The 25,593-nt window shown below is 56.6% G+C and overlaps 1 protein-coding gene across 1 annotated transcript in view; it reads left to right on the top strand.

Annotated features, from left to right (window-relative positions):
* NCOR2 (nuclear receptor corepressor 2) overlaps positions 1–25,593 on the top strand; it is a 237,784-nt gene that overhangs the window by 159,882 nt on the left and 52,309 nt on the right. Inside the window, exons 25-27 of the mRNA XM_031948456.1 lie at positions 6,493–6,635; positions 19,509–19,656; positions 21,902–22,514. Coding sequence (XP_031804316.1) covers positions 6,493–6,635; positions 19,509–19,656; positions 21,902–22,514 — 904 coding nt within the window. The remainder of the gene's footprint in view (positions 1–6,492; positions 6,636–19,508; positions 19,657–21,901; positions 22,515–25,593) is intronic.

The raw sequence follows: 25,593 nt of genomic DNA on the forward strand, positions 1-25,593 counted from the left end.
GGCACTCCGATTCCCAAAAGCCTTGTGCCGTTGTCAGAGGATCCCCAGGGAGCGTGGGATGGGGTGAGAGAGAAGCCAGGTCCGACCTGGTGGGCCTCCCTCCCCCAAGGTATTCCCAAAGAACTGCCGTCTTCCTTTCTCTAGCTGGGAACCCAGCACCCTGAAAGCCGCCCGCCTGGTCAAGGCTGGCCAAGGGCAGGCGGAGAGCCCTGATTGATGGTGGAGGTCGGGTGGTGGCCCTCGTTTGCCCAGCCCGCTCCATTCTCCCCGTCTACCTTGGTGACCTTGGGCACTTTCTCATCTTGCTCAAGACGGCCTCAAGTCTGACTCCCCTGGATCTGCTGTTCGTCACTTGCTTAGCTTCTGTCCCCCCCCCAAGCCCCCAAATCCCCTGAAGCAGGGAAGGGCAACAGCTGGAACCAGGCAGTCAGAGGGTTAAGCAGGAGGAGGGGACACCGGGGTGACCTGGTCCATTCAGAGGCTGATCAAAGTTCAGGTTAGAGTTCTGTGTGGTTACCTTTCACTCCCAACCCCCCACCCCAGTGCTTCTGGGGCTGCTCTCTGCTCATGGGGCAGGAACAGCTGTGGGGGAGGGAAGGGGTGGGGAGAACCCGGGGCAGGTAGAGAACCTGGGGCAGGTAGAGACGGGCTCAGGACCTCTTCTGTGGAAAAAGGAACCAGAAAGAGGGTGGCTAGGAGCAGGCCCCTGGCCCGTGCCAGGAAGTGGAGGCAGGAGGGTCCCTGTGATCCTTAAGGACTATGTTTGGAGAGGCCCTTTGAGGAGCCCCCAAATCCCCCAGGGTGGTGGAGGTCGTGCCTAGTGGGTGAGATCACTCCTCCCCACGGACAGGCCAGGGAGAGATGCTGCCCTCATCACCTCTACCTCCCCAGGCCAGCCCCTGCCCTGATTCCCACAGACCTTCGGGGCCTCCGTTCCCTTTGTGAAGTCTTTTCTGGACTGCCCAGCCCCCTTCTAGCTGGTGGGCTATCCCCTCCCTTTGCATTTGTGCCCTCTGCTTTTTGTGGGCATTTGTCAGCCCTTGCCCGCTAGGGTGCGATGATTGCCTTTGTTGTCACCTCTCATGCCGGCACCTGGTGGGCACTAGACAGAGAAGGGTTGGCCGAGGCCCTCTGCCCGACTGGGCTCTGCTCTCACGGAATGGGTGATCTGTCACCCCATTAGCTTCGGGCGGTCAGCCTCAGTTTTCTCACCTGTAAAATGGGGCGGTAGATTTTAGAGTACTGAAAGGAACCTTGTTTTATCCCCTGACTTTACCGAGGCAGAGAGGCTGGAACTTGTCCAAGGTCACACATGCCTTAATTAGCAAAGCCAGGATCCAGATCCAGGTTGAGACTCAGAAAATTAAAATACGTTGCTGTGATTATCATTATTAGCTTCCTCCATGTGCAGGGGGTGAGGAGAGACCTAGAAAGGGCGCCCGGGGCCCAGGGTGTCTCTCCTCGTGCTGGGGAATGATCTCGGTGCCAAGGAAGGAAATCCTTCCTCCGAGTCCAGAGCGGCGGGGGCGGGCGGCGGGAGGGGGCCTGGAAAATCTGCCTTTGTGGAAAGCCCGTGAGCCTGCGCTGCCCCTGCTGCTGACATAGGAAGCGGGAGGGGGAGGAGGGAGGGAAGCGAAGGCCAAGTTGGCCCGCCCCTCGTCAACCTGGGCCTGTGCCACACTGGCTGTTATTAACACTGTCTAGAGGTCACATTCAGACGCGATGAGCCCGTGGGTCACCCAGAGGAAAGGATTAGGGCTCATTACTGGGGCTCCCTCCTAGGCGAGCCGGCCCCAGCTGGCGGAGCGGGCCGGAGCTCTCCACAGTCGGCTCCATCTGCCTTTTATTTTCCCCCCATAACTTAGGGGTTTTGTGGCTGTTGTTGATGTCGTTGCCTTTTGGGGGGGAGCGGGGAAGGTGCCTGCGGCCGTGCTTGTGAGGAGGCTCCCCCGGCAGCGAGCCCCATCCCGCAGCTGGCACGGGGGGAGAATCGCCTGCCCCGGCCGGGGAGGGAGGCCTTTCTCTGGGAGCCGCGGAGCGGGAGAAGCCGCAGCCAGCACCGCGGCCGCCCCGCGCCCCTGTCAGGAGTGACAGGCTGGGCGAGGAGCCCCGGGGGGCCTGGGAGACACCAGAGTGCGAGGACGCTCTTGCCCGTGACCCTGTCACAAGCTTCAGGCCACCGGCTGGCTGCCTGTCCCCCTCACCCCCCCTCCTTGGCAGTTCTTGGGAGGTGGGAGGGCAGAGCTGAAAGGAGCCCAGAGCTGGGCTGCCTTTCCTCCTCCCTCTTCCCTCCTCCCTCTTCCTCCTCCCCCCTTCTCCAACCCCTCCTTCCTTTGGCGGCTCCAAGAGAAGGCAAACAGGAGGAGCGGAAAGGATGTGAGAGCAGTGAAGTCCGAGCCCCCGTCTCAGACAGAAGCCGCCGCCGCCGCCCGCCGCATCTCAGCGGGTCCTTGTTATTGCGTCTCTTACTCCTTTTGCTCCCCGTGTGCCGTATGTTTCGGGAAAACTTAGCAGAAGGGGAATCGCGGATAAGAGAATGTGAGTATCCTTTCAGCAGGGGAGCTGGGGGGGGGGGGCAGGCTAGGTTTGTTCAGAAACATCCACGGACGGGTATCTTAGATGCGTCTGTGGAGGGATTCTCCCCCCCCACCCCTGGTTCCCTTATTCCCAGCCTTGGACCGTACTGGGCAAACTGTTGCCAGGGAAGAGCTGGGGGGTCGGGGGCCGGGACCCGCTGGGCCGCTTTTGTGGGTGGCACTCTGCTGGAGAGCCCCTGGTGCCCCTGGGTGGCGATGCTGTTGACAAACAGCCCCCCCCCCATTACTGCTGACAGGGACAGGAGCAGGGCTTGGGGGTGGGCAGATTGCCCACTGATTACAGTTGGTGAAAAGCAGGTGTGTGGGGAGATTGCTGCCTCTTTTCGGGAGGGGGATGAGAGTCTGATCATTCTGGGCAGAAGCTCTGGTAACAGTGTGTGATCTGAGCCCTCCCTTTCCTGGCTGTACAAACTGGATCTCCCCTGGAAGGGGGAGGGCCATCTGTGCTTGGGAAACAAGGCGGCCCTGTTGTGGGGAGTCAGAAGGACGGGCACCTGGCTCTGCCCGCACCTCTGCAGGGGGTGCAGGGAGCCAGAACAGCCTGGTCCCTGTGACCTCCGCTCGGGGGGCACTGGGTGATAGCAGCCCAGGGGGTGGGTGTCATTGACCTTGGGCCAGGTTTTATTGTTTAGAAAGCAGCGGGACAGAGGGCAGGCCGGGGCCGAAATGGACAGAGCCAGCTCTGTGGAGGGATGTCCGGGTCACCCGTGAGTGAGGTTGCCCCATCTCCGGATGCCGCTTTGCACTGCCCTGGGGTGCCCCGAGGACAGGATTTGGAGCAAATCTGGGCTCAGTGAGACCTGGACTGGGGACCTGTGGATTATGGGGAGCATCATCCATCCGCACTTGAGAGAATCCAGTCCAGCCCCTTCCCTAGTTTTTTACAGATAGGAGAATTGATTCCCAGAGAGGTTAAGCAGCTTGCCGGGCTCACACAGCTAGTTAATGGCACGCGGCTTCAAGTGTCCTAACTGCCCCTCAGCATTTGGTCAGAGAGGGGCAGCTGATGCCCCCCCCCCCCAAGCCTCAGCTGTTGGCGGGCAGAATGAATTAAGGTGCCGGCCTGACACTTAGTCGCCCACTTCTTTATTTAATCTGGAAATGTCAGCACACTTTGGGGTGCAGCCGTCCCATGGGGCTGGGCAGGACCTAAGGCCCACCTGCCACCTGTCTTGGGCTCAGGGTTTGAAAAGGGAATGTTCCTAAGTGGCCGTCCTCCTGGAGAAATGGCAGCTGAGCCCCCGGGCTTAGGCAGGAAAGGTCGAGGGACCTGGAGACACCAGATCCTTTCTGGTTCTCCCCCCCCCCCCACGCCTGTCCTTGGGACACCCGGCCATGTAGCTGGTGAAGTATTCCTGGTCTGGGGGGGCACACTCCCCGGCCCCTCACCTTGCTGAGTCTGACCTGGTTGTGGCAGAGAGAGGGGGGTCTGTTGGGGAGGGCCTTTCCCCTGACCTGTGCCGGCCCCAGCCCACCCCTGGGTCTCCGTCTCTTCCCCCTCCCTGACCCTCTCTCCAGATCTCTGTGTGTGTGTCTCTCTCCCTCCCTCCCTCCCTCCCTCCCACCATCTCTTCTCTCGCTTTCTCTGTCTCTCTCTGACTCTCTCCTTTTCCACTCCCTCTCTCTCCCTCCCTTTCCCCCTGTCTCCCTCCCTCTCTCTTACACACACACACACACACACACACACACACACACTCTCTCTCTCTCTCTCTCTCTCTCTCTCTCTCTCTCTCTCTCTCGGATATGGCTCTGCTCCAGGAAATCCTTTAGCCTATTCACCCTCAAATCAAGCTGGCTGGGAGATTGTTTCATGTATTTATGTAAGGTCTAATTCTGGGCTTCTCAGCCCCGGGGGGATGGAAAGGTTAAGGGACCCTGCCTCGGCCCCCTCCTCTCCAGCCACTCAGAAGTGGCCTGGCAGCTCTGGCTTGGGCTCGAGGCTTGGGATATCCAAGGTCAAGCTGCCTGGGAGCACAGAGATATAAATATACACGTCTGTTCTGTGTGTGCGTGTGTGTGTGTCGGGCAGATGGGCTGAGGTCTGGAAGAAAGCCTTCCTGGCCGCCCGCGCTTTGTCCTCGAGGAGAGCGAGGAGAGGCTTGAGCCTGGGGTTTCAATCCCGACCTAGAAAACAGACCCTTGGGGGGCCTCCAGCACGGGCGAGCGGAGAACGTGCTGTTGACATTGCTGCCGGATGGGATGTGGGTTCGACCGGAGAGCCAGCGTGTGTGGCCAGCGTGGCCTGGGACGGGGGGAGGGCCTGCTCGCTTCTCTGAGGTGCAGATGCTGCATTGAAGGTTCTGCTGGTGCACCTGCTGTGACCCCCGGGCGTCCTCTCCCGCTCGGCCGGCAGGGGTGGCCATGGCCACAGTGCGGCCTGCAAGGCCTCACCCGCACAATCTCATCCCTCAGGGGGCAGGCCTGGACTTGTGCCAGCCGGGTAGCCTAGCCTGGCCATGTAGCCTCTTGGAGCCCCCTGGAGACGCTGGGCACTGGCAGTGAGGGGAAAGATGCCGGTCGTCATTGATGGAAAGGACGCCCATCCCAGGGTGTGCCCTACACCTGCCAGCCAGTCCCACAGGCATTCTAAGTGTCCCACAGGCCAGGTGCGGGTGCCGAGGATGGAGAGACAAAACGTGGAAGTGATTCCTGCCCTCGGGAAGCTTACACTCTGCTGGCAGCCCCCAGACAAGCTGAGGGCTCCTCTGAGAGCCCGGCCTGCTTGCTGGAGAGGCCCCCCCCTCCTTCCTTAGCCTGTGAGCCTTCAAGTCCTCCAGGAGAGCCCCCCAACATTGGCTTCCAGGGGGAGCTTCAGCCCCTTCCCTCCCTTGGGCTTAGTTTCCTTATCTGGAACAGGAGAGAGATTGGGCAGGATGGCTTCTCCTTTCCCCTCGGGAGCTCCGGTCCTGGGACCTTCTTCCCTACGTCTCGTGTCTCTGTAGTCTAAGTGCTGGGGCTGTCGGGGCCACTTTGGATGCCCCCAGAGAGAGCGTCCTGCCGGCAGAAGGATACAGAAAGTGGGGAGGGAGCAGTCCTGGGGCTCATCAGACCCCCTCTCAGGCAGTCCCAACCCCCACCCCAGGCATTGACCCTGATAGTCCTTAAAAAACCCCAGGCCTGCCTGGCTGGGGTGGAGGCTGCTGGTCCCAGGGGCCGCATGCGCAGGTGTGTCTAGACTGATTGTGGGGGAAGTCCTGGCCCCAGCCTCACCCTGCTCCTCTCACCCCCTTCCCAGGCCTGGTGGGGGATTGGAAACCAGGCCCTGTCACATGGCCCCTCTGTGCAGCTGGGAAGGCTGTGTCCAGGTCAGGGCCGCTGGCTTCCCGCTGCCCTAGGGCCTGTGCAAGGTTAGCCAGGAATTGGGAGGGGCCGGGGGGACCCAAGGGTCAGTGTGTGAAACTTCTGCAGGGGGCCGGGCCCTGGAGCCGGAGCAGGATGAGGGAGACTCAGAGCTGCCCCTTCTCCTCCGCCCTGGACTTAGCCCCTCCCTCTATGGGCCTCAGTTTCCCTGTCTCTCTGTAGGAGGAGGGTGGAGGGCCCTTCCCACTCACTCTGTGATCCCTAATCCTAAGACTTGGTAATGCTGGTGTCTGGGAATAAGCCCAATTCTCTGGGCCTTCTCCTCAGTCCCATTAGGGATGTGAACTGGCCGGTTCCAAGTCTGAGGCCCTAAGTGACACCCTACCTTTCTGGGGCTCCTGCAGTGAGGGAGTCGGGCCAGGGGCCCCGGTGAGCCTTCTTAGCAGTTGAGGATCCTCCTCACGAGCCTGCGTGACATAGGGCAGGGCACAACCTTCCCTTGTTCCCTCTATCTGGCTTCCCTGACCCCAGAGCTAGCGGCCGGGCTTCCCCTTAGGACAAAACTTTACCTTCTGCTTTTGCTCCCTGGCCACAGGTCTCCTGGAACATGGGCGGAACTGGTCAGCCATCGCCAGGATGGTGGGGTCCAAGACGGTGTCCCAGTGTAAAAACTTCTACTTTAATTACAAGAAGAGACAGAATCTGGATGAAATCCTTCAGCAGCACAAGCTAAAAATGGTGAGTCCTTGAGCCCCCCTCCCGTCCCCCCTTCGCCAGGCGCTGCCGCCCGCCACTGCAGAAGGGTCCCCGGCAGTCCCTTTGGGGGCAGGCCGTCAGCGTGCACTTGTTCAGGGGCCCCCTGTGTCCGGGCACCGCACTGAGTGCCAGGGAAAGCAGAGAGAAGCTGGAGCCCCTCTGACCCTCAGGAAACTCTGAGTTAACGAGACAATATATAGAAGCAGGCATCTTGGGGGTGCAGCTGCTGAGTGCTGGGCCTAGATCCTGAGAGGCCTGATTTCAAATGCGACCCCAGGCCCGCGATGGCTGTGTGACGTGGCCATGTCCACCTGCTTCCTCAACTGTAAAATGGAGATAATAACACGGGTCTCCTGGGCTTCTTGTGGGGAGCCAGAGAAATGATATTTATAATGTTTACAGCACAGTGCCTGGCACACAGCAGGTGCTTAATCAATGCTTATTCCCTTCCCCCTACCTAAAAAGCGGAAGGCTGAGTGGTTTTCCTTCTGTAGTTGAAACAGTGATGGGCATGAATTTAAATCCTGGCTATCGCACTGCCTTAGCGACCCTGACTAAGTCACCTCATCTCTGTTCCTCAGCTTCCTCCCCTGTACAATATGGCATAGGTCAAGTTCTTGATCAAGGGGGTCATGAATTCTTCACTGTTTTGTGTCTTGGACCCTTCTGGAAGTCAGTAAACAGAAACAAGTTCTAAGGAAACCGAGTCAGTAAATACAAGTATTAAGGAAACCAAGTATCTTGGCGTGCAAGCACCTGGATTTTTTTCTTAAGTTTACAGAATCCAGGTTAAAAAGCCCAAGCCCGACTGATCTTCAAAGTGACTTTGAGTCAATACATAAACATTTACTAAGTGCTGAGGATGCAGAAAAAAAAAAAAAAAAGGCAAAAATCTGTTTGTTCCTCAAGAAGCTGCCGGTCTGAGCGGGAGACGATGCACAAACTGGCCTGTACAGAGCCGGCCGGGCGCACGAGCACTAGGGGACCGTTAGTGGTTACGTTGGGGGCTGGGAAAGACTTAGGAACGCTCCTTCTGACTCCAAGTGCAGGGTTTCAGTTATTAACCATTTGTTAAGCTCGCCCTTTGTGCCTGGCACTGCTAAAGCCGGGCCACAGAGCCAGGATTCTGCACCCTCGGGAAGCGGGTACAGTAATGGTGGAGAGATGGCCTCAATGTCCAGGATTGATGGACATAAACAGAAACAATTCCTGTCCTCAAGGTACTTCATCTTGGCAGCACGTCAACAGACAAGTCTATCCCTGGTAATTTGGGGGTCTAGAGTGATGCAGGGAGGAGCTGCCAGGGCTAGAAAGTGTAAGGGCCGGGGCTGAGAGGGAGAGCATTCCAGGCCCAGGGGCGGGGAAGGGAGCATGTCCCGCCTCCTTCCTCCTTCATTTCAGCCGTAGCATTGTGGGCCACTGGCGGATCCATGGTGGCTCTCCCAGGGCCAAAGCTCTGAATCATACTTAGACGTGTAGGGCTGGGGGGCCCCTCCCCTTGGGACCACTGGGGGGAACCCGCCAGCTGGGCAGCTAAGATGGACTCATTCTCCCGCTTGGTTCAAGCAAGATGAGAGAGAGGCAAGGAGGAGACTGACTGCTCTCAGAGCCCCCCAGACCTGTGAAGGTGGGGTGCAGGCCCTAGGCCAAAGAGGAGGACGGCTGTGCTGGTGGCGGTCCGAGGAGCCTAGCTCAGGAGCTGGACGGGGCCTTTGACACCATCAGGGGCTGTGGAGAGATTAAAAGGGGTCTTTGGGAGGAAAATACCATCTGTATTTTCGTTCCCCTCTCACTGAAATGGAGCATCCATTTAGAAGACCATTCTGAGTAGGGGGTCCTAGTGGCACACAGGAGGGGAAGAACCCTGGGCACTGGGTCATGTCGTGAGGGGTTTATGAGGGGCCGGTGACCGAGCCAGGCTTGGGCGTGGAGAGGGGGCCGCCTCTGGAAAACCAGAGGAGCTGTTAGTGCCTGGCTCCCGTTTGGGGAAGCTTGACATGGTCTGGATGAAATTCTGTAGGGCAGAGGTGGGGCTCGGGGGCTTGCTCCAGCAGCCAAGGTCTTTCCAGGCTGGGGTGCCTGGTTCTGACTCTGGGCCTCCAGCCTGTCCAGGCTCACCTTGGCTGTTACCCCAGAGAGGGCAATTGGCATGCGCAGGGACACGCAGCAAGGGGCAGGGCTCGGTCGGAGGGAGAGGCAGCTCCCATTCCATCTGGCCTCCAGGCTTGCCGGCCTCACCCCCTCCGGCTGTCAGGTGCTCAGGGGGAGGAGGAGGAGGAGGAGGTGAAGAAACGCTGACTCACACAGGAATTTCCTTCCGTCAGCACGCAGGAATGAGGAGCTCCGGCTGTTCCTCCCCCCCCCCCCCCCCCCGCCAGGGCCCCCCACCACGCTGGTCCAGAGAGCCGGCCTTGAAGCCCCCTTGGTAGCAAAGGGCAGCTCAGGGGGGGCAGTGTGAGGGCCTCGGGGGGCTGGCTTTGGGCTGAGACTTCCAGAATGCCGCTGCCGTGCCCGTCCCGGGGCCTGGCACACAGTAGGCGCTTCATCAAGCTGAGTGATTGGTTGTCCCAGTCTGGTAGTTCTCAGGACGTGGTAGAAGTGAGAGATTTCTCCCTCCTACCTCTAGGGGACAGGTTGGAGCTGGAAAGAGACTGTTGTCTTCTGCTGGCTCAGTCCCTCCTATGCATGCCCCCATTTCACAGACAAGGCACTGAGGTGAAGTGTCCGGGTTCATGTGGGAGACCTGCATCAGAGGCAGCCTTTGAGCCCAGGCCCTCTCATTGTAGGCCCAGCGCCTCCTGGGCGGCCTCTCCCACCTCCCTGGCCTCCCAATTCTGGAGGGCCTGGAGGGGCTCTCTGGCTTCCTCCCCTTGGCCATACCCGGGGGTTCTGGGGCTCTGGCAGGGCTGGAATAGCCACCTCTGCTCCCTGGGATCCTTAGGGGTGTCAGGCACCCAGACCGAGGCTCACCCTGTGGGGCTGGGGCACAGGCAGCCTTTAACTCCAGGGCCCGCCATCCTTTCTCCAGCTCCCCTTCCAGTCACATGTTCAAAAGGTCAAGGATTTCATCTGTCCGAGTGCTTCTCCCCTCCCCCCACTTGTCTCTGCTCTGTCTCCCTCCCTCCCTCCCTCTCCCTTCCTCCCCCTCCCCCTTCCTCTCCCCAGGGCATGGCATCCTCCCCTTAGCAGACCTTGAGAGCCTTTGGTGGGGCCATCAGATGTCATCGCCCGGGGCCCAGCTCTCTGGGGATCAGCCTGCCCCAGTTCAGCCGGGTTGCCCTTTGAACACAGCCCCAGTGCCAGGCCCACACTTGCTCTGCTGGAATCTGCCAGGGCTCGGATTCCTAGCAAGGTGGCCCGGGGCTGTCTCTGTGCCACAGCGAGGCATCCCAAGGAGGCCGTTCCCCCTTATTTGTGACCCCACTAATGACAGCTCATGCTGGCAGAGCCTCCCTGTGATGCTGAGCACTGTGGCCTCTGTACACAACCCTGAACCTCGGTTTCCAAATCTGGGAAATAGAGAGACAGAGACAGAGAGAGACAGACAGAGACACAGAGAGACAGACAGAGAGACAGAGACAGACAGACAGAGACAGAGAGAGACACAGAGACAGAGAGACAGAGACAGCCAGAGAAACAGAGAGAGACAGAGAGAGAGAGAGAGAGAGAGACAGACAGAGAGAAACAGAGAGACAGAGAGAGAGACAGAGATGGAGAGAAACAGAGAGAGACAGAGACAGAGAAACAGAGAGACAGGGAGAGAGAAAGAAAGAAGAGAGAGAGAGACAGAGAAACAGAGAGAGAGTGTGTGTGTGGGGGGGAGACTGAGAACTCTCTCCAGCTCTCAGTCCATGGGGTGAGAATGGGGGAGGAACTGCCCACCTCTGGGACAGTCCATCAGTCAGGCCCTTTGCAGCGAGGATTTCATTCGGTTCCAACGGCAGTTCTAGAAGGCAGGTCTTAGCTTTGCCCCCCCCCCATTTTATAGGTGAGGAAACTGAGGCTCTCACTCATAGACAGAGACAGAGAAAGTATCAGAAGCAGAGTCCGAGCCGGGTCTGCCTCCAGGTCCAGCACTTTATCCCCTGAGCTCCCTGGTCACGATTACCTGCCCCCAGAGGGATCCCAAGGAGCTTGTCAGTAAATGTACTAGATGAGTTTACCTTGAGCTTGTAAAGAGGTGAGGATGGGGAGCTTGTTAACTACTGTTAAGTCTCAGTTTCCCCATCTGTAAGATGGGAGACATCATGGCGCCACCTTCCTAGCAGTTGTGTGAGACTGTGTCCCTGAGAGCCCGTTTAAGGGGGGGTCGTTAGCATTGCCCACTTGCTTGGAAGCTCGGATCAGAGCAGAGGATTGTGGATTTAGACGGAGAGGGTCTTTGCCCAAAAGGAGCAGAGAAGACTGGCCCAAAGCCACAGGGAGGGTGCGGGCTGCGTCAGGATGGGATCCCCGGCTCCCGGCCTCCAGCCCCAGCCCCTTTCACAGATCATGTGCTTAACGTGCTGGGAGGGGGCGGGCAACAAACTGTGGCAACATCAGACCTGATTGAGGTTGGTTTTGGCTCCGTCTCTGATGTCATCCATTGGAGACAAGGGAGATTGGCGCCCATTCTGCAATAGATGATGGTGGGGGGGGGGGGTCTGGAGGAGGTTGGGGAAGGAGCTGAGCAATTCTCCCAGTGGTCACATAGGTGGGACTTGAACTCGCGTCTTCCTGACAACTTTCTCTTCCTCACTCCTTTTATCTCCTCCGCAGCAATAAGGGTGGGGGTGGGGGTCATGATTGGACCCTTTTCTAACCCGTCCTTCCCCATAACAGTGCTCGGCTGCCTTTCTGCTTCACCCTCTCAGAGAGGAGCAGCAGAGAGTCCCCTGGATAGGCTGGCCCCCCAGTCCAGGCCCTGCACCCCCAGACCTTCCCTCCTCTGCCTTCTGGCCGGGAGGAGGCCCCCGTTGGGTACATCTGGCCCTCGGCGCGCTGCCCCGTTTACTTCAGTCCTGTGTGTATGTTTACACTGGATCGCTGACTTTCACGTCACCCACATTGATTTCCTCTCCCAGGAAGCAGAACAAGGGGGGCGGGGGTCAGCACTCAGGCAGCCCACCACGGACCCTCATTTGGCAGGGGGGTCTGCACCTAGAGCTTCTGCAGAGGCGCAGGAAGAGGGGATAGGCGTCCCCTCCGGGGCCGAGCTCAGCTTTGGGCGGTCCCAGCATTGGGATCCAGCCGATGGGAGCCGCTGCTCTTGCCCCTCCATCACCATCCTCCCAAGCTCTTTCAGCTCCAGGTCTTCTTCCCTGGCCCCGGGGAAGCCTCAGGTGACTGCTGCGGGCTTGCCCTCGTCCCCAGGCAGAAATCACCCAGCTTAGCCCAGGCCTTTGTGGCCACTGGTATGCCCGTCAGCTCTGCCCTGGCCCTGGTGTGGGTCTTTCCAGGTTTCCTCCCGGGCACGGCCATTCAGAGTCCACGTCCAGCTCAGTTCTGGACTCTGAGCCTGTCGGGACAGGGAGCTGGGGCCCAGGAATGGGAAGGGCTTTCCCTTTTCTTAGGGATCATCTTAGAGCCCGCAGGCACAGAGCCAGCACTGAAGAGGACCTCAGAGACCATCTCGCCCAGCTCCCTCCTCTGTGTCAGGGAAATGGAACCCCCACCCCCGGTCATCTGAGCAATGACTGGCAGAGATGGACCACCTGGTCCTCCATCACAGAGCCATAAATGGAGGGCGGGAAGGGACCTCAAAGCCAACCCCCTCCACACACATAGTACCAGTGGTGGGATCTGAACCCAGATCCTTCGATTCCAGAGATTGCTCAAGGCAGTCAGAGGCAGGGCTGTTTCTGAACCCAGCACACCCTCACTGTTGCCAGTCCTTGGTGTGGGAGAGCCGCCGCCCCCCCCCCCCCATGGGCTTCTGATTCCTTTTTTTCTTTTTAATAAAAAAAACTCCAGTGACCTCCAAGAACCTCCCGTACCTCCAGTTTCCTGTCTACAGAATGGGTATCCCATTCCCACCTTAGCCAGGAGAAGGGGCTGGATGTTCCCAGGGCCTGTCTGTGGGCTTCTGTGTGGGGCTGGGGTCAGGGTACAGGCCTCCCTTAGCGGGACCGTTGGGTAGCAACAGGAGCTGGGAATTTAGAGTCAGGGACTCTCAGGGTGGCTGCTCATGGGAGCTTCACTGAGCTTTTACTCTTCTGGAGTCATCTGGGTCCCCAAATCCCATTATTCCTGTTTTGTCGGGCTGGTTCCTCCCCTCGGCCCACCCGGGACTTTGGTCCCGGGAAACACTCAGTGAAGGGCAGCTCTGGGGAGCAAGCGGACCCTTGGGCCTGCAGAGGGCAGTGGGAACGTCCACGTGGTTATCAGTTACCTAAAGGGCATTAGCATTAGTGCAGTCTGTGGACAGAATACGGTCTATAGACTGCAGCACCCATTTATTTAAATATTGCAAATTCAAAATACTGCTAACATCAGTAGCAATAAATTTTAAAACATTCTGATGCAGTGTTTGTAGAAGACTCCCCTTCTGGACCCTCTGCACTGACTCTTTGGCAGTTGAGAACCCCCCCTCGCCCTCTTTGGATCTTCTCCCCTCATGACATCATCAGCCCCCCAGTCTAGCACTGGGAGGGATGCCAAAGGCATCTTTGTTCTGCAGAGGCCCAAATTGGGGGGGGGGGGCTCAGTTTTGTTAGCTGACCTGTCTCTGAGACCAAACCGAATGAGTCTCAGCCGTTCATCCCTTCCTCATGTCCACACCGGGCCTGCCTGGCTGTGTTTTGAAAAATATCAATCTTCCATTTTAGAAAAATAAACTGCCCTTACCCCGTAGGGAAAACCAAAGTGTCCCCCAGTTGTGGTCCCTGGGGCTCTTAGGACAGAAGGCAGCTCCCCACCCATTCACAAACACATTTATGGTCCCCGAGGCTCCCAGGACAACCCCCTAGTCATAATTTCCGGGGCTCCCAGGGCAGAAGACATTCCCCACTTATGGTCCCTGGGGCTCCCAGGACAGCCCCCCAGTCCCAGTCCCCAAGGCTCCCAGGACAGCCCCCAGTCACGGTCCCCGGGGCTCCCAGGACAGCCCCCAGTCACGGTCCCCGGGGCTCCCAGGACAGCCCCCGGGCTCTGCCCCTGGCATCAGCACTTGGCTGGCCAAGGGAGGCAGAGGAAATGTCGGGGCAGGGCCTTTGAAGTCAGGGGAGTGAGTGTCATCTCCCAGAGCCTGCTTCTCACTGGTCGCAGCCAAAGCATTGTTCCGTGGGAACCCGGCAGGAAGCCGGGCTTGGGGTGGTGCTTGTTTGCCTTAGTGAGGGTTATATAATCGCTGGCATCCAGGCCTGTTTGCCGTTATTTATTTATTTATGTTGGCCGGGCCGTGTTCCTCCCTCCTGGGCCCTGGAGCTGGAGGAGAAACCTATCCCTGCAGGCTGCGCCCGCCTCCTGAGAGCCCTCCCCTCGGAGCGGTGGGCCCTAGTGCTATGCCAGCTGCCTGTGGGGACCCTCTGGACCCTCTGCCGGGGGGCCTTGGGGGGGGGCTCAGGGGCCTGGGAGCTCAGGGGCCTTGGGCAGCTCTTGATACCCATTGGGCCCATTTCTTTTGCCCCCTTCCATATCTAGCGCTCTACAAGCTCTGGACCCCTTTGGCCGGGCAGGCTGGGGAAGCCCTTTTCAGAATTGCGTTTTTGAATAAAGTGCACAGGGTTACAGAGGGATCCAACGCAGACACACACAAATATAAAACATATATAAACACATACATACTTAACGTTTGTTGGACCTCAGGTTAAGAGCCCTGATGCAATAATATATTATTGTATGTTTAATATTATTATTACTATATTTAATACTACTAAAGAAATATACAATATGTCATCTCAATAGTATATTAACTATATCACTTAGTAATATTTTCAGTCTTGAAATTTAACATTAAATCTGTTCATTATTGCTATATACACATCCATGACATATACACACACATTTCCATATCTGTGTATCTATACACAAGTTCCTTGGAGCTCAGGTCAAGAAGCCTTGCTTTATAGCAAACGTTCCCGCATCTGGCCTTGGTTGTGCCCATTTTTAGCTGCTGGGGATTAGGTCCAGCCAAGACACCATACTTGGTATCAGCGAATCTCCCTACACACCCACAAGGAGCAGCCTTCCCATGGAGGAGCTTTGGGCGGGCCCTGGTAACCGGAGACTTTTAGATCTCCCCCCACCCCAATGCATGAGGCTTTGTCCCCGGAGCTGTGGTGGGGACGGGGCGGGGAGGGCGCCGAGCTTGGAGTCCTCTTGGAACTTAGGAACACTTCCTGCCTCGGTCCTCATGATTTTATTTTCGACTCCTCAAAGGCAATGTCTTCAAGTAGTTTTTGTCTGGCCCCGACTGCCTGTAATCCTCATCAGATAAAAATAGATTGGAGAAGTAAAATTCCCCACACGAGTGTCTGCTCTCAATTCCCCCCCCCCCCCCCCCCCCGTCTGAGTTCTGTGGAGCTCGGGAGGCCGTTGGAGGCGCCCGTGGGAACGCTCTGGGTTTAGGGCCAGAGTGGGAAGGGGTCAGGGATGCTGGCTGCCCTGGGGGAGGAGGGCCGTACCTTTACTGAAGAAAAATAGATGATGTCTCTTCCCGCTGCTGCTTGGGGACATGCTTGTTCCCCCATATGTTTGGGAGTGTGGGATCTTTTTATTCCTCCCCAGCTCATTATTTATTTTTATCATTCTTTTAAAATTGAGTTCCAAATTCTCTCCTCCCCTCACTGAGAAGGCAAGCAAAATGTTGTCAATTATACGTGTGACGATATGCAAAACTTTTCCATATTAGCCCTATCAAAAAAAAGAAAAAGTAAGGAAATTCTACTACTTTGCAAAGTAGTTGGGGTTCACCCGCTCTTTCTCTGGAGTTGGATAGCAGTTTTTTGTGATGGGTCCTGTGGAATTGTCTTTGGTCATTGTATTGATCAGTTTATCCTCATTACAGCATTGCTGTTCACAACGACTTCCTAGTTATTTTCACTTCACTTTGCATCAGTTCATAAAGGTCTTACCATGTTTTTTTGTTTGTTTGCTGAGGCATTTGGGTTAAGTGACTTGCCCAGGGTCACACAGCTAGGAAGTGTTAAGTGTCTGAGGTAAGATTTGAACTCGGGTCCTCCTGACTTCAGGACTGGGGCTCTATCCACTGCGCCACCTAGCTGCCCCAGTCTTACCATGGTTTTACTGGGACTACGCCCTTGTCATTTCCCATAGCACCATGATACTTGGTCACAATCATATGCCCCAACTTGCTCTTGTACGTGTAGGTCCTTTTTCTTTTCCTTTGGTCTCTTTGGGATACTGACCTAGTCATGGGCACTGGCAAAGGGCATGCACAGTTTTACAGCCCTTTGGGCATAGTTCCAAATGGATGAATGGAGGGACAGTTCACAACTCCACCAACAATACATTAGTGACCTTCCTTTTCCACCTCAACTCTAGCATTTGTCCTTTCTGATAGATGTGAGGTGATACCTCAGAATTGTTTTCATTTCCATTTCTCTAATCAATAATGAGTCAGAGCATTTGTATATGACTATAGATACTTTTATTTCTTCTGTCCATATCCTTGGCATTCATAACCTTTGATTGTTTATCAATTTTTTAAAAAATTTGACTCAGTCCCCTGTATATTTGAGAAATGAGGCCTTTATCAGAGAAACTTGCTGAAAATATTTTGGTATGACTTCATTGTCTGTGGTACCTTTTAGTAAAATGTAGTTTCCCTCGTCATCTCTTTTAATTAGGCCAGTTCTTGCTTTTGCTTTGTCTGAGATCACGATCGCTTTCCCTGCCTTTTTTACTTGAGCCAAAGCATAATAGAATCTGCTCCTGCTCTTTATTATGGACTCTCTGTGTGTGTTTCTGTTCCCAGTGTATCCCTTGTAAACAACATATTGTTGGATTCTGCTTTCTAATGCATTCTGTTATCTGCTTCCTTTTTATGGGTGAGCTCATCCCATTCACATTCAGTAATGGTTGCTGTGTATTTCCCTCCATCCCATTCTCTTCTGTTTCTTCCTCTCTTTATCCTGACCTTCCTCAAAAGTCTATTTTGCTTCCTTACCATTTACCTCCCTTAATCTGCCTTCCCTGTTATCATCCCCACCCTTTTTTCCCCCTCTTGTCCCCTTCCCATACTATTTCCATTGGGTAAGAGATTTCTATACAGAACTCTGTGTGTGTGTGTGTGTGTGTGTGTGTGTGTGTGTGTTCTCTTGCCTCTCTAAACCAGTTCTGAAAAGAGTAAGGTTGAAGCATTGTCTGCCATTGCCCCATTTCCCCATCCATTGTAAAAGCTCTTACTTATAAGCTTCTTTCATGTGAGAAAATTTCCCTCATTCTGCCTCTTTCCCCCTCTCCTCCCAGTACATCCCTCTCTTATCCCTTCATTTTTTGAAAATTCACCCCAATATAACTCACTCATATCCGTGCCCTCTGTCTATGTAGCTTTGTTCTCTAAGTGATCTAAAAATGATAAAAGTTCTGTCTCATCTTCTCATATAGGAATGGAAACAGTTTAACTTGATTGAGAAACTCGTGATTACTCTTTCATGTTTGTTTTTGATGCTTCTCTTGAGTTTTATGTTTGAATGTCAGATTTTTATTCACTTCTAGTCTCTTCATCAGGAATACCTGAAATCCTCTATTTGATTAAATAGTTATTTTTCCCTCGTAGGATTTTACTCAGTTTTACTGGAGAGATTTAATCCTAGCTCCTTTCTCTTCTGGAATACCTTCTAACCTTCTGCTTCTTTAATACGAACGCAGTTAAATCTGACATGATTCTGACTGGGGCTTTAGGATGTTTCAGTTGTTTCTTTCTAGCTGCTTGCCGTATTTTCTCCTTGACCTGGTTGTTCTGCAATTTGGCTATAATGTTCCTGAGTTTTCATTTGGGGTTTTCTTTCAGGAGGTAATTGGTAGGTTCTCAATTTTTATCCACCTCTTATTCTAGATATTAAGGCAGTTTTCATGTATCATTTCTTGAAATATGATGTTTGAGCTTTTTATTTAACCAAAGCTTTCAGGTAGTCCAATAATCCTTAAGTTACCTCTCTGTGGTCTATTTTCTAGGTTAGTTGGGGTTTTTTTGATGACATATTTCATATTTTCTTTTTTTTTTCATTCTTTCCACTCTGTTTTATTGTTTCTTGATGTTTCATGGAATCGTTAGCTTCTATTTGCCAAATTCTGATTTTTAAGACTGGGGCCAGTGGGGGTCGGGTGATGGTGACCAGGGCCGGTATTATTGGAATACCTGGAGTTTGGTAAACGGTTACTCTTCTCCTTTCTGTGTGGCTTTAGGTGTATACAGAACGTAGGTAGACACAGAGCCAGGAGGGATCTTGGAGGCCCTGAGCAGGACACACTCCCCCTTTGGGAGCGAGAGGGTCCCTGATTTACTTGCCCATGACACCTCCTTAGCATTCAGTGATGGGGCTTGAACTCGGGCCTTCCCGACTGCAAGAGCAGCCTCTGTCTCTGGCCATGCGGGGCCTTGGAGCAGTCTTGGCTTCCTGAATTCTGCCAGGACCACTTCTCCTGCAGCTCATGGTGGGGCCCAGCGCTGGGACTGCCTCCTCATGATGCGGGTGGAGGAAAAGGCACACAGAGCAGCACCCTGCCTCCCTACCCAGGCATTAACTATTTATCCCACAGGGTCTGCTTTGTTTGTTCCCCCATCTATCGGTAAGCCCAGCAGCGGATCCCACCGCTGACCCCTCCTGCAGGCGCCCTGAGCAGCTTGTCCAAGGGCAGAGCAGCCACCTGCCGCCGATCAGCAGGCCGGCTCAGTGCGGGCTCTGGGGCAGGGAGGCCGGGCCTGGCTGCCGTCGGCTGCCCCGCTCCCAAGACCCGCACAGCCCAGTGCCAGGTCCAGGAAGGGTGGCTGACCTCAACACGGGACCCAGGGGCTGGCATGGGACTTCCTGGAGCCTTCACCAGGGGAGGAGGGAGGCTCAGAAAGGGTGCTTCGGTGTCACATCGGTGACTGGAGGTCCACAGTGGGGACCTCTTCCAAGTCCTCTGGGAACCTCAGAGTCTGGTCTGCGCCCCACACGCAGAGAAGGCATGAGCAATCCGGGACACCTGGGCTAATCCCCGGGGTGGGCAGCCGGTGCGCCAGGAAGGGGCCCGGGGAGATTTCTGGGGGCTTTAGCGGATCCTGGAAGGACAAGTGGGAGTTAGACTGGAATCGTGGGCAGAGGCCCGGCTCAGGGATTAGGATGTCCACCAAACACCTCACCATGACCTGTCTTTCTATTGAAATGGGCCCTTGGGCAAAATGAGCCTGTAGCTCCTTAGAGAGCGCGCTGGACCTGGGAGTCAAAGAAGCCGCTTTGGCTCCCGCTCTGCCTCTGAAGGCTTGAGTGACCTGGATAGGCAAATCATTTCTGTGCCTCAGTTTCCTCATCTGTCAAATGGGCTAACTGGGCCTCAAGCCCCTTCCAACTCTAAATCTTTGACTCTATCATCCCGCCTGGTGCTCGGCCTCGCTAAGAATTGATGTGGGGAGTAACACCTTCATGGACCCCTGCTTTCTCCACCCCCCAAATTGTCCCATGTTGGTGTGTTTATTTTGTCATATAGATAGAACCTATACAACATGTCTATATCCCTGATAGAGTGAAGACTCATTCGGTAATAACTCACTAATGCTTGTTCTTGATTGGTTGAGTTCAGTAGTCACATTGTGACAAAACTGGAATATTTACTAAAAATAAAAAAGACCGAATGTTGAGGGGTGGGGAGCAGGGACAGCAAAAGGGCGGCCATCTCTTTCCTCCCTAAGTCTTTGTCCCTTTGTCCCAGGAGAAGGAGAGAAATGCTCGCCGCAAGAAGAAAAAAACCGAAGCCGTGCCCAGCGAGGAGACCCCGTTCCCTCCGGTGGTGGAGGATGAGGAGATGGAGGCATCGGGAATGAGCGGCAACGAGGAAGAGATGGCGGAGGAGGCAGATGGTAAGGGAAGGCGTGGGCGACGGGCTGCCCCCGGTGGTGGGGGAGGCAGGGCCTCCTTCAGCAGGACTGGCGCGCTCGCATTTCTGCCTCGGAGAGAGCTGGGGGCCCCAGCCCATGCAGCCCTGAGGGGCCAGACCCCCCAGCTCCTTCTGTGTTCTTTGTCCTGTGAAAGGGGCTCAACGAGCAGCTTCCAGGCAGCTCTGCGGTGGGGGGTGGGGGAGCAATGATCACACAGCTACTGAGGGTCTGGGGCTGGAAGTCAGCTCGGGGCCCCCAATGGCAAGCCTGGTGCTCTGTTGACTTTGCTGTCGAGCAGCCTCTGAGTCCCCCAGGCCTTCTGGCCTCCAATCTGGGGCCTTCGGTGGTTCAGGAGGTAAAACTGCTCAGGAGGTCGGCTGGAGGAAGGCCTTGAAGTCCCAGAGAGAGGGGCCGGAAGGGTGCGCTCCCGGGCTCACCCAGAACGGCCCCCGTGCCCCTCGCCCCCTCCCAGGCTCCTTGGGAGCGCCTGTGGTCCTGGGGCCGCGGCTGCCTGTCGTCCTGGGAAGGCCCACGGATGGGAACGTTGGGGTCTGCCGAGGACAGGCTTGGGACACTGTTGTTTTCCCTGCTTAAGCCTTGAACCCGTACCCAGCCCCGTGAGCCAGCACAGTTTGGAAATCGCGGCCCTGGCGGAGTGTCTGGAAAGCTTCCAGGAGGAAGTTTTTCTGGGACGATGGGAAGCTGGTTCTGCACGCGGCCTTTAGGGCCAGAGTCTTCCTCTGCGCCTTCGGGGCCAGATCGCTCCAGACGATGGCCGGGGATGGTTGGGGTGCCCTCTGGGCAGTGGGGAGGCAGACAGAGAATGCAGCGGTCCCCAACCTCAGAGCGGGGGTGCAGGGGGATGAATCCGCTTCATGCAGAGGGACTTCAGGAGGGAGCCTGAGGGCCACCGGGGCCCAGGGACGGGCCACGCATCCTGGGAGGCGCGCTGCCCAGCACAGGGCGGTGGGGGGCGCTCCAGCTCATGCTCGGCCGTAAGGAAGACCAAGGGGCCGCTGACCGCTCGGGAGGGGCTGGGAAGTGGGGAAGAACCAGTTGGGAAGGACCTGGGAAGTAGGGCTGACAAGCTTCTGTTGCTTCCCAGAGGCACAGGGGACTAGTGACCCAAGAAGCATTTATTAAGCACCTGCTATATGCCAGGGACAGTCAGCCTCACTGGGAAGGCGGTGCTTGAGAGAAACCAGGAACCCTAAGTCTCAGGCAAAGAGCATTGCAGATGTGGGGAGGGCAGCCTTGGTCAAGACACTGAGGTGGGGGGGACAGGAAGAGGATTTGGGGTTGAGAAGCCTTGGGTCCAGATCCTCAGATACTTTTTAATTATGTGATCTTGACCAAGCCTTGATGTACCTCAGTTTCCTTCTCTGTAAGTAGCTTTCTCCCAGGGCAGGATGCTATAGAGAGAAGCAAGAGTGGGGGGGGGGGGGAAGAGACAGAGAGAAACAGAGAGTTAGAATGAGCGAAAAAAACTGACAGAGAGGGAGGGAGACAGAAGGATGCAGGAATTCATAATTGCTTCATCCTGGTGGGCTTTCCTCCTCCTCCTCCTCCTCCTCCCCTTCCTCTTTCTCCTCCTCCCCCCTCTTCCTGGCTGTGGGGAAGTCCTGGCCTTCTCAAAAATCTCCATTTACCCCAGAGTAACCCTGCTTTTCTCTGGCCTTCCTGGGGAAAGGCTGCTCTTTCCCAACCTAATTAACCTGACCCAGGGACCCGAGTGTGCTCCTACTCTGACATCAGTGGAGACAAGAGTTCCGGGGGGGCGGGGGAGGGGGACAAAGCAAGGGAGGGTCAGCGGTGATCAGATGGGGAGGAGGCAGAGACAGGGAGGGAGACAGACAGAGAGACAAAGACACACAGAGACGGGGAGAGACAGACAAGAGACAGAGAAACACACAGAGATGGGGGGAGGAGAGGGAGGGGAAGGGTGGGGGAGCCCTTGGACCTCTTCTCCCTTTGCTCCAGGTGGGGATTCTTTCTCACAGGGGATCCTCAGCCCACCTCTGGGGGCCCTGCCTAGCTTCAGAGCCTCTGCCCTTGTAGTCAGGGGAGCCTCTCTCACTTGCTGGGTGCTCACAGCTCCCGCCCCCAGGGACGTTGGTTCCCACCTCCCGGCTGTGATTGTCTCTCCGCGGGCTGTGCTGCCGCCAGTCTGGGTGCAAGTGAAGCCCCGCGTGCGCTCCCCGGTAACCTCCCTTATTCTGTCTTCCAGCTGCAGTGAACAACAGCTCGGACACGGAGAGCATCCCTTCCCCAAGGGCGGATGCCAAAGAGAGCGGCCAGAATGGGCCAAAGCCGGTGCCCGCCCCCAGCAGTGAGGCCGGGGTGGGGACAGAGCCCCCCTCCAAGATGGAGGAGACCGCCCCTGGCACCCCCACCCCTGCAGACCTCTCTGCTCCCTCCGTGCTCCCCGCGGACCCTCTGGCCCCCTCAGTGCCTAGCCCCGTGGCGGCCCCCACCGCCCAGGCGGCAGCCCCCGAAGAGCCTGGCCAGGACCCCGGCGATGAGGAGAAGCCCTCAGAAGAGCTGGTGGTCGATGTGGTGAAGACAGAAGAGGAGGAGGAAGAGGGGGCAGCTGAAATGCCCGGGGACGAGGCCATCAAGAAAGAGATCAAGAGGGAGGCCGAGGAGGAAGGCGCCGAGAAGGCCAAGGGTGGAGAGAAGAAGGAGGAGGCAGGCACGGGGGCAGCCGAGGGGCCACTGAAAGTCGAGAAGAAGGAGGGGGGCAAGGCCGCCAAGGGCCCAGGCACCAATCCGGACAGCGACTCCAGCGCCACGTGCAGCGCCGACGAAGTGGACGAGCAGGAAGCCACCGACAAGAGCAGGTGAGAGGGCGGGGTGGGCGGGCAGGGTTCCTCCCGGGGTCCTCCGGCCGTCTCCCACTCACCCCGCCTCTCCTGGGCAGCCACTGACCAAGCACCTGTGCCTCCGTTTGCTCCTCTGTGAAATGGCAGCAGGGCTGGGCCAGGGGTGCTCGAGCGGGGAGGACGGCAGAGGGTCTGCACTCGAAGGTCAGGTCCTCCATGCTGGTGGGACCCTGTCACATCCCCAGAGACAACATTTGTCAAAGTGCTTGGCACACAGTAGGAGCTTGATAAATGCTTATTCCCTTCCTTCCTCCTTCCTCTCAGTTTCCTCATTGGTAAAGGAGTGAGGCTGAACTTGATGGCCTCTGAGGGCTTTTCCCCAGCCCCCAGACACATGTCCCTCCCTCCTGGGCCACCTGTCAGTCTGCTGGTAGTTATTTTGGTTCAGTGAAAAGAGCTCAGGACTCTGAAGTCCCAGGGGGTTGGGGTTCTGGCTGCAGCCCTCCCACAGGCGGACTGGGGGCTGTTGGGTAAATCACTTCTCTCCATGTATCATCTACAGGCATGCTAGCAAACATTTAACAACCAGCTCTGCAGAAGTGAAAAGCAAAAAGACACTTTTCAGTTTAATCATGATCACCATTTTTCTATCACTTTCTTAAGTCTAGAGAGTCAGCAGAGGGACACACTGGGACTTTGATTGCAGCATTTCCCGATTTCTGAGATTGCGGTGCTCACGCAGCCTTTTCTGGGGGTGCTTGTGAGGGGGTCCCAGCTGGCTCCCGCCAGCCCCTGGGCTTCCCTCAGAGTCTAGGTTTAGAGCCTCCGCCCCCACACATCCCCAGCCTTTGCCTCCCTGCCTCCGTCCTCCGTCAGAGAGGCCCCTTGGCAGCCGGCCAGACCCAGAGCTGCCGCTCAACTGAATCAAAATAGTTTGTTTCTCAGACTTTTTTCTCCCTAAAAGGGAGGCCAGGAATGGCCATCACCGCAGAGCGTCCCGCCAAGGCCAAGTGGGGCTCCCCAGATGGGAAAGACTTCCCCTCTCCTCAAGTCTCCCGAAAGCAGCCAGAGGCCACGGCTGTGCACGTGGTGGGGATGAATGGGGGCCGAGAGGCCACTGATCCCACCCAGGGCCACCTCCATAAGGAGCGGCCCTGGGGTTTGAGCCCCCAGCCCTCCACCTCTGGGAGAAGCTCTAGTCCTGTAGTCATAGACTCAGAGCCATTTGTGGGGACACTGAGTCCAGGCCCCTCGTTTTCTCAGTTGGGGAGACTGAGGTCCAGAGGGGTTTGAGTGATTTGCTTAGAAACACCAAGCAAGGTGGTGTCTGAGGCAGAATTTGAATTCAAGTTGCCAGCTGCTAAGCATTTATTGAGTGCCTACTGTAAACACCTCCGAGATGCAGGCTGTATCTTAGGGTTCTTTAGCTTTAGTTTTAATATAAGGGATCTGGGTCTCTTCCTGTTCTAAATTAGCCAATGCTTGTTCATTAAGTGCCTGCTGGGGGCCGGGTGATGGGCTAAGCAAGCCCTGGGGATGCCCCTCAAGGAGCTTACCTTCCAGTGGGGGAGACAGCCCCCCAAGATTTACAGAGCAAAGTCTGTCCAGGATGAGATCACTAGGAGAGAGAAGGCATGGGGGCTGAGGGCAGGGAAGGCCAGAGGTCACTAGTAGAGGGGCAAGGACGAGCTCCAGGCCCGGGGATGGCCAGAGGTACCGAGGGGACTGTGGCGGGGGCCAGGTGGGAGAGGGAGGCCTTGCAGAGCGAGGAGGAAAGGCCTTGAGTGCCACACAGAGATGTGGGGGTTTCCTGAGTGAGCGGGTGAGGCCGTGACCAGACCCAGACACACATTTTAGAAAAGTCACTCTAGTGGCCGAATGGAGGATGGACCGGAGGGGGAGAGGCCTAAGGCAGGCAGCCACACCCCTCAGCCACTCCAGGGGTCTTGGGGGGTGGCCATTGGACAGAACAGGGCCTCTGGATGGGACCTCCAGGCCCCAGCAGCAGCTTAGATGTGGAGGCTGAGAGAGAGAGTTTCAGGCTGACCCCTGGGCCGGGGGGCTGGGGGAGTCTGGGTCCGGCACGCCATCTGCTCCATGCCCCGGGCACTGTGGGAAGATCTGGGAGCCCGGGCAAGAGAACCTCATTGTCCTCATCTGTAAAATGGGAATGGTTGTAGGAAGGTCAGATGAAGTCTTTGTAAAGCAGCATCATGCTCAGTTAGTGTCAATGTCATTTTGAACTTGGTCCAAGGTGCAAAAGAGCGGGGTTTCATCTCCAGCGTCAGGGCTCTTGCATTTCCCGGCCTCCAAAAACAGCACAAGGCAAGTCAGCAGCTCTGGGGGTCCTGGGGGCAGGAGGGAGGCCGCAGTCCCTGATGTAGAAGCTGCCAGGGTGGCCGGGCCGGGCCCTCGGGGTGCCTTCTCCCTCCCTTCCAGGTCTGGGCAACAGGGAAGGGTGAGCTGCCCTGTCCTCCTCTTCCTCTTCCTCCTCCATCCTCCTTCCCCTCTACTCTTCCTCCCTTCTCTTCCTCCTCCTCCTCCCCTTCTCTCTTCCTTCCCCCCTCCCCCTCCTCTTGTTCTTCCCTTTCTCCTTCTTTTCCTCTTCCTCTGCTTCTTCATCTTCTTCCTCCCTTCTCTCCTTCCCCTCTTCCCTCTTCCCTCCTCCTCCTACTTTTCTTCTCTTCCTCCTTCCCCTGCCCTCCTCTTCCTCCTCTCCCTTCTCCCTCCTCCTGTCCTCCCCCCAAGGCTCATCAGCCTTGACGGCCCCTTGATCCAGATTGGAGCAGACAGGCCAGGCGGGGCGGGCCAGCCCAGCAGGCCCCCAGCACAGTGGATTAAAGGGGGAGAGCATTCTGCGGTCCCTGGTGGGGGGGGGAGGGGGGCTGGCTGCCGCCATCATTCCTGTGCTGTGGGGTCAGAGGGAGGCCCTGCCGTCCCCACCCCACCCTCTCTCCCGCTGTTGGGAGGAGCGTCATGGAAACACATTCTCCGTCTCCAGCAGAGAGCTGAGATCATGGGGCAGCGGCGATAAGCTAATCCCCTCGCCTGCCACAGGGCACGGTGCCCGTGGGTGTGGGCGCTCAGATCTCGCCTG

This window comes from Sarcophilus harrisii, chromosome 1 (assembly GCF_902635505.1).
Source record: "Sarcophilus harrisii chromosome 1, mSarHar1.11, whole genome shotgun sequence".
Taxonomy (NCBI): Eukaryota; Metazoa; Chordata; class Mammalia; order Dasyuromorphia; family Dasyuridae; genus Sarcophilus; species Sarcophilus harrisii.